The sequence below is a fragment of the Drosophila mojavensis genome, unplaced genomic scaffold, assembly GCF_018153725.1.
Source record: "Drosophila mojavensis isolate 15081-1352.22 unplaced genomic scaffold, ASM1815372v1 contig_136, whole genome shotgun sequence".
Classification (NCBI taxonomy): domain Eukaryota; kingdom Metazoa; phylum Arthropoda; class Insecta; order Diptera; family Drosophilidae; genus Drosophila; species Drosophila mojavensis.
The window spans coordinates 25,273,401-25,285,818 of NW_025318667.1; the positions used below are offsets into that span (position 1 = coordinate 25,273,401).

The 12,418-nt window shown below is 44.9% G+C and overlaps 2 protein-coding genes across 6 annotated transcripts in view; both read right to left on the minus strand.

The window, feature by feature from the left end:
* The window catches only part of LOC6584673 (death-associated protein kinase related), a 75,046-nt gene extending 70,486 nt beyond the window's left edge, over positions 1-4,560 (minus strand). Inside the window, exons 1-2 of one of the 5 annotated variants that reach the window (XM_032732075.2) lie at positions 4,462-4,560; positions 3,023-3,412 (exon numbers count right to left, since the gene is read on the minus strand). In XM_032732075.2, the coding sequence (XP_032587966.1) occupies positions 3,023-3,153 (131 nt within the window). In that variant the 5' untranslated portion in view covers positions 3,154-3,412; positions 4,462-4,560. Of the gene's footprint in view, positions 1-3,022; positions 4,039-4,191 lie in introns of those variants that run through there. The other 4 variants (XM_032732077.2, XM_044006942.1, XM_044006947.1 and 1 more) reach the window with 4 other exon arrangements.
* An 802-nt stretch (positions 4,561-5,362) lies between these two features.
* On the minus strand, positions 5,363-7,764 carry LOC6584674 (probable tubulin beta chain CG32396). Its single transcript, XM_002010282.4, has 2 exons — positions 7,336-7,764; positions 5,363-7,258 (listed from the first exon to the last, which is right to left on the minus strand). The coding sequence occupies exons 1-2, from the start codon at positions 7,390-7,392 to the stop codon at positions 5,933-5,935; spliced, it is 1,383 nt and encodes a 460-aa protein (XP_002010318.1). The 5' UTR covers positions 7,393-7,764; the 3' UTR covers positions 5,363-5,932.
* Between the last annotated feature and the right edge of the window lie 4,654 nt (positions 7,765-12,418).

The window sequence follows — 12,418 nt, forward strand, 5'->3', positions numbered from 1 at the left end:
ATTATCGTATTCACATTTTCGCTGATATTTCATCATCAACGTCTTCTTCTGCTTCAGCTACTTCTTTAGTATTTGTTAATCGTGCTTTATCTGGGCCATTTACGATCTATTTGGCTACGCATCGGCCGTTTCGACGTAAAAAGTTTAAGCCAAAGCTCGTAAATAAACTTGACTAAACAAATTCAACGAATACAAAAAAACAGAAGAACGAAAAAACCTTTTGCCTGCTTATCTACAAAAAATGATAAAAAAAAAAAAAAAAAAAACAACAACAAAGAAAATGAAAAAACTGCGATAAAAACTGACACAAAAAGCTGTCCCAGAAGTTTGGACTAAACGAAAAAAAAAAAAACAATACCCAAAACTTAACAAACGCAACTTTTTAGCCAAGAAAAATCGAAGGCCCAAACGAAAATTCTGTTTGCATGGAAGAAACGCTCCAAAAATGTGTTGATAAGCAACGACCCAAAAAAAAGTAAGAAAGAAAGGTAGAACTATAGAAGTCTGATCAAGTTGGGAATGCCCGACTAGCAGATACTCTCAGACATTAGTAAGGGCCTGAGACTTATCTATATATCATATATAGCAGCCATCCAGACCAGATCTGGGAATTTGAAGATATTCCTCGACTTCCAGGCATGATTTTATAGACCAATTTCAAATTGAGTTGACTTTAGTATAGCAATTGTAGTTGACAAGAACAAAGAATATATACATATATTTTCGAGCCCAGCTAAAAAGTGTTTTCCGTTCATTCTGAAGTAGTTAAACTTAAAGCATATCTGTTTATCAGCCAGCAATGTGAGTCGGGAAACGGGAAAAGGTGTAAATATTGTTTGTATCCATTCAGCATTTAGCGTAATTAACAATTAACGCACAGCTGTTTAATATAATTAACAAATGTTAAGTGCGCGAACGAGACACAGTTGTTTCGAAAATGTTTCATTTCAGTTATAAAGCCAAATACAAATCGAATGCGCTCTAAAAATTGTGTAAATTTTTTAGATTTCGGTCGTTAGCATTGCTACTTACGAATCAAAATTTATAGTTGTAGAGGTATTCGAAATTCAAGAAGTTTTTCGGAGTCAATAATATGGCAATAATATTCTCTGACAAATTTGCGACCGGGACACTTTTTACGGTAATGATGGGGAGTTCGCTACTTAGGAGAAATATTTCTTGCATTGGAAAATGTCTACAAATATCACATATGTATGTATTATCTCTAGAAATGGCATACACATACTAAATATACATATACATATATATACAACTTTATATAACTTTGTATGTATATACATACATTTTCGCACCTGTAGAATGTGTTTAAAGAAATAACGATCGATATGATATGATATGATAAGCCTTGCAGTTCAAGTTAAATAAGACCAAAAAAGAAAAAAAAAAAAAAAAAAGCTGATACGAGTCTCTATATGTATTGGTATCGATGTATATGTGCGTGTGTGTGCTTTATTGCGTTTCGTGATTCCGTTGCGCGTTTACGAAATCAGCCCATCGATAGCTGATAAAATTGTTTGCCTACGCTGATGCGTGGAGAGCGCTTATCAGCAGCTTTAAAGCCGCCCGAGCTGCCGATAAAGCGGCTCGGCTCTTCGTCTATTGTCTCTGAGCTGCTCTTCTAAGCAAGAGAAGGAAGAGCAAGAGAGATAGCGTGCGAGCGCTTAATGCAACTGAGGCGAAGCGAACGACCTTCACAGTCACTCTTCTTCTTCTGCTGTTATTTTCTAGTGTACTTAGAAAGAACAACGGGAGCTGAGGCAAGCAGACTGGCATGGGGAAAGGCGTCGTCTCAAGTGGCAATGTCGCGCTCCTTTAGCACGCTCTACGCCCCCTCCCTCTCTTTGTCTGTCTTTTGCTCTAATTGCCGCTGTCAGAATAGTTAAAAATAGGCAGCGAGCGAGAGAGAAGGTCAGGAGCAGCGCATCTAGGAAGTTGCTGCGGAAACATAACTAAATGAAGAGCAAAAAACAAAAGCAAAAGCAGGCGAAATGCTTATGCAAATTGGAGTTGGGCAGACGCGACGAGACGATTTTGAATAAAAACCAAATAAAACAAAACTAATGAGCGAACTGCTGCCGCTGCCACTGCCACTGCCACTGTCGATGATGGAACGGAAAGCGGAAAAGGCATAAAGCGAAATGCAAAACAAATTATAATGAAAAACACAAAGAAAAAAAAATGCAAATCTAGCAGAAAAGGTTGTCCGACTGCGACGGCGACGGCGATAGGGACAGCAACGGCTGTCGCAGACTAAGGGCGAAAAGGCGAATCAAGCAACAATCGTACAAAATGCACGGCAACGGCGAAATTAATGCAAAATGAAGCGAGGGGTCAGTCGGCGAAGGCGAAGGCGGCAAACGGGAACAGCTGCTTTGTGGTATTGGTGTTGCTATAGCTGTTGCTGTTGTTGTTGATGTTATTTTTGTTTGTATGCGCAAAAGCAAATGCCACAAAGGGCAGGCAAAGACAGGAACAATAATAATAACAACAACAGCAACAACAACAACAACAACAACAACATGAACAACAGTAATAGCGGCGCAAAAGAGTGCCCAGTGCAAGTTTTTCAGCGCTTGTGTTTTGTTTGTGCATGTGTGCAGTAGTGCATGAGTGTGTGTGTGTGCATGTATATGTGTGCAAGCTTCTACTTCACACACACACGCATACAGATATCCGACTGCGCACAGAAAAATACAGAAACAAGTTTTTTAGCTCGCTACTGCTGCTGCTGCTGCGGCGCCTGCGCAGAAGATTTCAGTTTTCAAGCAACACACACACACACACAAAAAGGAAAAAGACAAAAAAAAAACAAAAATAACCAACTGACTGTTGACTGACTTTCTTTAAGCATTTTTGTGTGCTTGTCGCTCGCTGGACATGTTGCAGACGCAGTTTTCGCTTTTTTGGCAACTTTTTGAGCCGCAGCCGCAGCAAACAGCAAATGACGAAGAAGAAGCAAAGAAAAATAAAAACACGTTTCGTGCTCCGGTTTCTCACTCACCTGGCAAACGGCGTCTGTTCCACCTCGTAGATCTCGTTGATGTCATGCGACACAAGTAATCCCTTCAAGCGTTCGGCATCAACGTCCAGCAGGCCATCGCCTATGGGAAAGATGCCCTCCTCGGTAAACATGTTTCAAGCTGCAGCTGCTCTCTGCTCTCTCCTCTCACTCTCTCTCTCTCGCTCTCACTGAACTGCACACAAACACTTCTCTTTTTGCTTTTATTTAGATCTTGCGTCTTTTTTTCGTTTGGGGTTTTTGTTTTTGTTTTTTTTTGTTTTTGCTGTTTAAGTTTTAATATGTTTCTCTTTGGGGTGGGTGGGTGTTAGGGGCGGAGAGAGGCTGTACTGTAGTTGCGGATGCGTTGAGACGACGGCACGAAATTTTAAACTGTGGCACATATATGGAACAACAACAACATATACAATAAATAAATGTGTTTACTGACAAAACAAAACAAAACAAAAAGGAAAATAACAAAGCGCAAATTCGTTCATAATATCAGATCCGCGGCGCGCGCGCTCTTTTCGCAAGGTTTTGGTCACACTGTACGCAGCAGCAGCAACAGAGGCAGAGGACGCAGCAAAACAGAAGCCGAGAAATTCCAGCGCCCTTTTGAGCTGCGCTGCCGACGTCGCAAATGCAACAGCCTGTGAGTTGAAACGTGACAGCACTAGGGATGCTATGCACTAACAACAACACTAAAAGCAACAACAACAGCGACGACAACAGTCACGGAAATTTCTTGGCTCTGCGTTTGCCGTTTTAGTACTTTTCGATTTGCGTGTTTTTTTTTTGTCGTCTTGTGTTTTATTTTCGTTTTCTTGAAATGTTAAGACCATTTAAATTTGAATTGAACGCGCAAACACGCACAACAAATTTCATACACACACACACGCACACATAAACACACGCACAACACGTTTCACGTTACTTTGTCAATGCTGCTCTGGCTGCTGGCTGCTGTATCTGCATCTGTGTCAGTGTCCACATCTAGGTGTGTATACGTATACGCTCAATGCTGGTTGTGTTGGTGTATACCGTCGCGTTCTGCCAACTTCGGCAGTGGCAGCGCAGCTCACAGCAACTTCTTGTTTGCTGCTCTTTGCTTATGTGTGTGTGTTCAACTTTGCACAAAAAAAAAAAAATTTATAAAATAACTCACATACACAAAAAAATAAACGAAGTAATTAGTTGAAATGCTATTGCATTTAACTAATTTAATTCGCAGGCGAAATATTTAAAATTATCTTTGAAGTCGAAGCGCGGCATTAACGATAGAAAAATGAAATTGTTGTGTTGCAAGGCACATTAGATTTGTTAAATTATTTGAATTTGTGCCATAGACAAACATGCACGCACACACACATAAACAAAAAAATACACGCGTGGTAATCGGTAGAGTCAGCTAGTAAACGACAGATAACAAAGTCACAAACCCAGCGCACATATAAACCAAGCGACAACGAATTCAATTCACAATTAAGCGCACCGAGCGTCACACGTCCGCCTCGTTCGGCTTTGTTATTGCTTCTGAATTATCGATGACATATGAGTTTTAATGGCGCGTATTATCGATAGAGCTAGTTAGTTAACAGCTGTTAGACCGCTGCTATCTGGATATTTTATTATCGATTTAAATAAATTTATTGCAGTATGTAAAGACCGATGCTTTGTTTGTTTAATAATTTTAAGCTATACTTTGATATTTTGCAAATAAATGATTAATATGATAAATTATCGGTTTAACAGCAAACTGTTGCGCTCGAAGTGGCACTGTTATTAATTATTCAGCTTACATTGCGATAACGATACATTTGACGACGACTGAACGAACGCATGCGTGCCAACCTGCTGCACTTTAACCGTTCGACTTCCATTTATCAACTCTGCGCTTTCAAAACAGTTGCGCGGGCCCGGCTTGAAATTCAAAAATTTTTTAATTTAAAGTCGCAATGTGAAAATTGAAAAGAAAAAAATGAGAAAAAATAAATAAGGGAGAACAAGCTGCGAACGCGCTCTACACTTGACGGAATCTTAACACGCAATGGACATTGGGCGCTAATCTAAACATAGCAGCCGCCACTTCAGTGCTTAGGCGCCGCCTATAAATTCTTAATTTAGACATTTGCATTCGCATTATGTTTATATATACGCACAGATATCTGTGTATATCTATATTCATGTTTTATGCTGCATGCGTCTGTGTCTGCGTGCTCCACTTGCGCTGCATTTTCATGAGCAACCCCGCCCCCTAAACGCCACCGTCGCCGCCGCTGCCTCCACCCCCTCCTCCTCCTCCGCCTCCTCCGCCTCCTGTGACTAAACGATGCAAAGCAATCGTATTTGTTTTTATTTTTATTTATTTATTTTTTGTCATCTTTGCCATCGCTGCGAGGAGCGACGACGCTGGCATCCCAGGAATGCATGTGGACCAAAAATAGCCAACCGCAAGTGCAAAAACCTTTTCAGTCAGCCGGATTAGCCGGGCACATCAGTTAGCGTCGCCACGCACACACACGCACATACACATATATATGCATATATACATATTTATATATACATATATATAGATACATATGTGCATGTACACATGTATGTAATTATGCATTTTATTAATAGAGAGTCGCACAATTTGCTGCACCTTTGCCCGTTAGCCGGCATGTGGACACATCAATATATAAATATATAACATATATTATATATAATACACATCAGCACTGGCTGGTGCGCTGAACTCTAAACGCATCGAACTTTGGCCGGCTATAAATAGGATGCAGTGCATCATTTGAATTGGATTGAGTCGGATTGAATTGAAATGTCGAGTCAACGGCCAATTGCCAAGTGTTAGCCAAGAGATTCGACCCAAGCACAGCGGAATGCCACACAACAACAACAATGGATTACGGCTCATTCCGCACAGTAGGTGCATTGGGGTCCATTGGCAGCGGCCTCGTCCATGCTATCGTTATCATTGGAGCCGCCGCCTCCGCCACCGCCGCCGCCCTCGCCGCTGTCGCCACTGCCGCGATAGTCCTCGATAATGTTCTGCAGCTCCTCCTGGGCATCGGTGAACTCGCGCTCCTCCATGCCCTCGCCGGTGTACCAATGCAGATGGGCCTTGCGGCGCAGCATCGCTATGGAGCCATCGAGCAGGCGCTGGAACAGCGTCTGAATGGCCGTCGTGTTGCCAATGAAGGTGGCGGACATTTTCAGTCCACGCGGCGGAATGTCACAGATGGCCGTCTTGATGTTGTTCGGTATCCAGTCGACGAAGTTGTTGATATTCTTGTTGCGCACGCCGGTCATCAGCTGGTCGACCTCGCGGGGCGACATGCGGCCGCGGAAGATGCCGGCGGCCGTCAGCAGCTTGCCCTTGCGCAGATCGATGGCGCAGAGCAGATTGTTGCTGGAGAAGATCTGCTGCACCAGCTCGGCGACGGTGCCCTTGCTGAACTGCTGCTGCTTGCAGGTGACCAGCGGCGCGAAGCCCGGTATGAGGAAGTGTAGACGGGGAAAGGGCACCATATTCACATAGATCTTACGCAGGCCGGCGTTCAGCTGGCCGGGAAAACGCAAACAGGTGGTTATGCCCGACATGGTGAGGGCGACAATGTGATTGATGTGCTCATGGCCGGACATCTGGATCTTCAGATTGCGATTGCAGATCTGGAAGAGCGCCTCGTTGTCCAGACAGAACGTCAGATGTGAGTTGTTCACCAGCGCCGGAATGCTGAGCAGCGCATTGTACGGCTCGACCACCACCTGGGACATGTTCGGCGAGGGAATGGTCACATAGTTGCAGAGCAGATTGTCCGGGTACTGCTGCACCAGGGCCTCCATGATGAGCGACGTCAGGCCGGAGCCGGTACCGCCGCCAATCGAGTGCAGCAGCTGGAAGCCCTGCAGCGAGTCCACGGACTCCACCTCGCGTCGCGTATTGTCCAGCACCTGGTCGAGGATGGCCGCTCCGTCCGTGTGATAGCCGCGCGCGAAGTTGTTGCCGGCGCTCTCGCTGCCGGCCACAAAATTCTCCGGCCGGTACAGCTGGCTGCTGGAGCTGAGGCGCTGTACGGTGCTCGCCTCCGTGTCGATGAGTATGGATCGGGCATAGAATCGCTTGCTGGCCGTTGCATTGAAGAACACATTGATCCGCTCCAGTTGCAGTTGGCTGGTGCCGCCAAAGCGACCCGACGCATAGTCCACGCCGTGCTCATGCGAGATCACATGCCAGAACTACGGTGTACGGGTACGGATACGGATACGGCTATCACTCGTGATGGATCAGTCAGCTAGGAGCAATCGGTACTCACCGCATCGCCAATGGCATTGCCAGCGCCCCCAATCTGCAGCGTCACAATTTCGCGCATCCCTCTGCCCTCTGCCCTCTGCCCTCTGCCCTCTGCCCTTCACCCTCTGCTGAGCTGCTCGCCTCGCCGGTCCTGCCCTGCCCTGTCCTGTCCTGTCCTGTCCTGCCTCAACTTAACGCTTACCTTGAGCAATTGAATTTTGTATTTGATTTGGCCGAAAGTGCTTGTAGTTTTGTTTACTGCCTAATTTAACTCTGTCATCTGCATGCTGTGGCTGCTTCGCGGTTCATTCCACAGTCTCTCAGTGCTTCGAAAAAGGAAAACAATCAATTTCAAGCAAAATGAAAAAAAAAAAAAACAAAACAAATTTTCTATCAAATGACGCCAACTGCGATCGGTGCACACCCAGACAGGACACACACCAGACTCCTGATCAACATCAGCCAAAGGCCACACCATCTGCCCATCTGGTCTGCAGCAATGGGTGCCTCATCTCTTGGCTGAGCTCAGTTCAGGACAATTTCGGTTAACTGGGTAACCCAGCGGGTTGATTGGGCTCATTCAGTCACTGTTTAATAAAACTGGCCTAGAGCTGTGTAGGGGCGAAAACAGGCGGTAGAGGCACCAAATACAGTGAGAGTGGATGGAGTAGCTCTACTAAGCTCAGTTCAGTTCAGTTCACGATAGTCTCAGTTTACTTGGTAGCTTAGCGGGTTGACTGGTTCATTCAGAAAGACTGGTCTAGAGCTGTGTAGGGGCGAAAACAGGCGGTAGAGGCACCAAATATAGTGAGAGTGGATGGAGTAGCTCTACTAAGCTCAGTTCAGTTCAGTTCAGGATAGTCTCAGTTTACTTGGTAGCCCATCGGTTTGACTGGTTCATTCAGAAAGACTGGTCTAGAGCTGTGTAGGGGCGACAACAGGTGGTGGAGTAGCTCTATTGAGCTCAGTTCAGGACAGTCTTGGTTAACTTGGTAGCCCAGCGGGTTGATTGGGCTCATTCAGTAACTGTTTAATAAAACTGGCCTAGAGCTGTGTAGGGGCGAATACAGTGAGAGTGGATGGAGTAGCTCTACTAAGCTCAGTTCAGTTCAGTTCAGGATAGTCTCAGTTTACTTGGTAGCCCAGCGGGTTGACTGGTTCATTCAGAAAGACTGGTCTAGAGCTGTGTAGGGGCGACAACAGGTGGTGGAGTAGCTCTATTGAGCTCAGTTCAAGACAGTCTCGGTTAACTTGGTAGCCCAGCGGGTTGACAGATTCATTCAGGAGCGGTTTAGTAAGACTGGTCTAGGCTGTGTAGAGGCGATAGCAGGCGGTAGAGGCACCAAATACAGTGAGAGTGAATGGAGTAGCTCTACTAAGCTCAGTTCAGTTCAGTTCAGGATAGTCTCAGTTTACTTGGTAGCCCAGCGGGTTGACTGGTTCATTCAGAAAGACTGGTCTAGAGCTGTGTAGGGGCGACAACAGGTGGTGGAGTAGCTCTATTGAGCTCAGTTCAAGACAGTCTCGGTTAACTTGGTAACCCAGCGGGTTGATTGGGCTCATTCAGTAACTGTTTAATAAAACTGGCCTAGAGCTGTGTAGGGGCGAATACAGTGAGAGTGGATGGAGTAGCTCTACTAAGCTCAGTTCAGTTCAGTTCAGGATAGTCTAAGTTCACTTGGTAGCCCAGCGGGTTGACTGGTTCATTCAGAAAGACTGGTCTAGAGCTGTGTAGGGGCGACAACAGGTGGTGGAGTAGCTCTATTGAGCTCAGTTCAAGACAGTCTCGGTTAACTTGGTAGCCCAGCGGGTTGACAGATTCATTCAGGAGCGGTTTAGTAAGACTGGTCTAGGCTGTGTAGAGGCGATAGCAGGCGGTAGAGGCACCAAATACAGTGAGAGTGAATGGAGTAGCTCTACTAAGCTCAGTTCAGTTCAGTTCAGGATAGTCTCAGTTTACTTGGTAGCCCATCGGTTTGACTGGTTCATTCAGAAAGACTGGTCTAGAGCTGTGTAGGGGCGACAACAGGTGGTGGAGTAGCTCTATTGAGCTCAGTTCAGGACAGTCGAAGTTCACTTGGTAGCCCAGCGGGTTGACTGGTTCATTCAGAAAGACTGGTCTAGAGCTGTGTAGGGGCGAAAACAGGCGGTAGAGGCACCAAATACAGTGAGAGTGGATGGAGTAGCTCTACTAAGCTCAGTTCAGTTCAGTTCAGTTCACGATAGTCTCAGTTTACTTGGTAGCCCAGCGGGTTGACTGGTTCATTCAGAAAGACTGGCCTAGAGCTGTGTAGAGGCGACAGCAGGCGGTAGAGGCACCAAAGGCAGTGAGAGTGGATGGAGTAGCTCTACTAAGCTCAGTTCAGTTCAGTTCAGGATAGTCTCAGTTTACTTGGTAGCCCATCGGTTTGACTGGTTCATTCAGAAAGACTGGTCTAGAGCTGTGTAGGGGCGATAACAGGTGGTGGAGTAGCTCTATTGAGCTCAGTTCAAGACAGTCTCGGTTAACTTGGTAACCCAGCGGGTTGATTGGGCTCATTCAGTAACTGTTTAATAAAACTGGCCTAGAGCTGTGTAGGGGCGAATACAGTGAGAGTGGATGGAGTAGCTCTACTAAGCTCAGTTCAGTTCAGTTCCGGATAGTCTAAGTTCACTTGGTAGCCCAGCGGGTTGACTGATTCATTCAGAAAGACTGGTCTAGAGCTGTGTAGGGGCGACAGCAGGTGGTAGAGTAGCTCTATTGAGCTCAGTTCAAGACAGTCTTGGTTAACTTGGTAGCCCAGCGGGTTGATTGGGCTCATTCAGTAACTGTTTAATAAAACTGGCCTAGAGCTGTGTAGGGGCGAATACAGTGAGAGTGGATGGAGTAGCTCTACTAAGCTCAGTTCAGTTCAGTTCAGGATAGTCTCAGTTTACTTGGTAGCCCAGCGGGTTGACTGGTTCATTCAGAAAGACTGGTCTAGAGCTGTGTAGGGGCGACAACAGGTGGTGGAGTAGCTCTATTGAGCTCAGTTCAAGACAGTCTCGGTTAACTTGGTAGCCCAGCGGGTTGACAGATTCATTCAGGAGCGGTTTAGTAAGACTGGTCTAGGCTGTGTAGAGGCGATAGCAGGCGGTAGAGGCACCAAATACAGTGAGAGTGAATGGAGTAGCTCTACTAAGCTCAGTTCAGTTCAGTTCAGGATAGTCTCAGTTTACTTGGTAGCCCAGCGGGTTGACTGGTTCATTCAGAAAGACTGGTCTAGAGCTGTGTAGGGGCGACAACAGGTGGTGGAGTAGCTCTATTGAGCTCAGTTCAAGACAGTCTCGGTTAACTTGGTAACCCAGCGGGTTGATTGGGCTCATTCAGTAACTGTTTAATAAAACTGGCCTAGAGCTGTGTAGGGGCGAATACAGTGAGAGTGGATGGAGTAGCTCTACTAAGCTCAGTTCAGTTCAGTTCAGGATAGTCTAAGTTCACTTGGTAGCCCAGCGGGTTGACTGGTTCATTCAGAAAGACTGGTCTAAAGCTGTTTAGGGGCGACAACAGGCGGTAGAGGCACCAAAGACAGTGAGAGTGGGTGAAGTAGCTCAACGAAAGGACACTAGACAAAGAGACCAAAGTGGAAAATGGCATCATTAAATATTACAAACTAGTTCTTATTCTTATAGCTGAGCCCCTCTTGCCCGAAATGCTGGCGAAGCTATTTGGTGCCTCTACTGGCATTTTCATTGGCAATAACTGGTATATCGAGCAAGCTATACGAGCTATACGACAATGTAGACGTTAGTCACGAAAATATATGGGGCAGTATCTGTGAATCATATATAATATTGATCAGAATGCCACGCTGATCTGATTTAGCCATGTCCCTCTATCCGTCTATCCTTCCATATGAACGCAGAGATCTAAGCTAAATATCCTACAGACTTGAAATACTATATTTATGCTCGTATATCGCATACCACTAGCCATACAACACATAGACTGGACAAATAGAGCAAATATTTCGCATTTGCTCGGCTCGATCACTTTGGATTCGAGCAGCGAAAGTGTGGCACGACAAAGGGCAATGTACGAAATGGACACATCCCCAAATGAAGCAGACATATGTGCTATGAGAACAGTTCTCTTCATGCTCTCCCCCTCTCTCTATGTACGCACCAGATTTCCCAGCATTTCCCCCTGGACCCTGCAAGGAACTGATATAGACGTACATGGGTAAATCAAGTCAACTCATCAACATGATCAAGAATATATATAGTTCTTATCCTTAAGTATAATTTTCAATTTGCATTATTTCAAACTCATATTTTATTTGCTTTAGTTTTTTTTAACTCAGTATTGCTCTTAAGCAAATTAAGTATTGCTCTTAACCAAAGTAATTGCGCGAGAGCAAGATATTACGTATGAGTTCCGCCAGCTCCATGTGCACGATTCGGGGCATCGATATGTTTGCAAATGCTAAGACCTCGAGGTCGACATCATCCGAATCACCTCGTGCTGCCACAATTTCTTCTCTCTTTTTACGAATCCCCTCTTGCCAGCCTAATTCCCTAAGACGTTGATCCAACAAATCATTTATATACTTCAATTCGTCCTGAGTTAGGATTTGATCGGCTCTCAAGAACTTGCGCTGATATCCACTGTTGCTGCCACCGTCGCTGCCATAGGTTCCGTAATTTCCATCGCTGTTTTCCATGATTCTATGAATAATTTTTTTCAAATTATTAATTTTGTACTCGTTCATACAATGGATATGCAAGCTTCAAAGTAAATTTTCCACATCATCTACGATGTATGTGAACTGTCGACGTGATCAGATTTGCTATGCCATCTGTGCTTCACATATATATATGATGAGATGAAAGAACATTTTCATTGGCTTCCAGTATTAAATAGCTAAAAGTTGGGTATATAAAAAATCGATGCTATTAAATGCACACGAATATATATTTTAAATTTGAAGACTCTAGTTCTATAGATGTAGGAGATATATTCCTATTGCTGATTTTCGCTTAGGGTTTTAAACGATAATAAAATAACGGGAGCAGCTATCTATATTTGGAAACAAACTGGATCTGCGCGAGTAATGCACAGACCTAGCAAAAAATATTTCAAGTCT

Bases quoted from the DNA above. Each gene is read 5' to 3' on its own strand.
- LOC6584674 (XM_002010282.4), bottom strand. From the start codon at position 7,392: ATGCGCGAAATTGTGACGCTGCAGATTGGGGGCGCTGGCAATGCCATT. The intron at 7,259-7,335 runs GTGAGTACCGAT...CGTACACCGTAG, and splicing joins GCAATGCCATTGGCGATGCG to TTCTGGCATGTGATCTCGCA.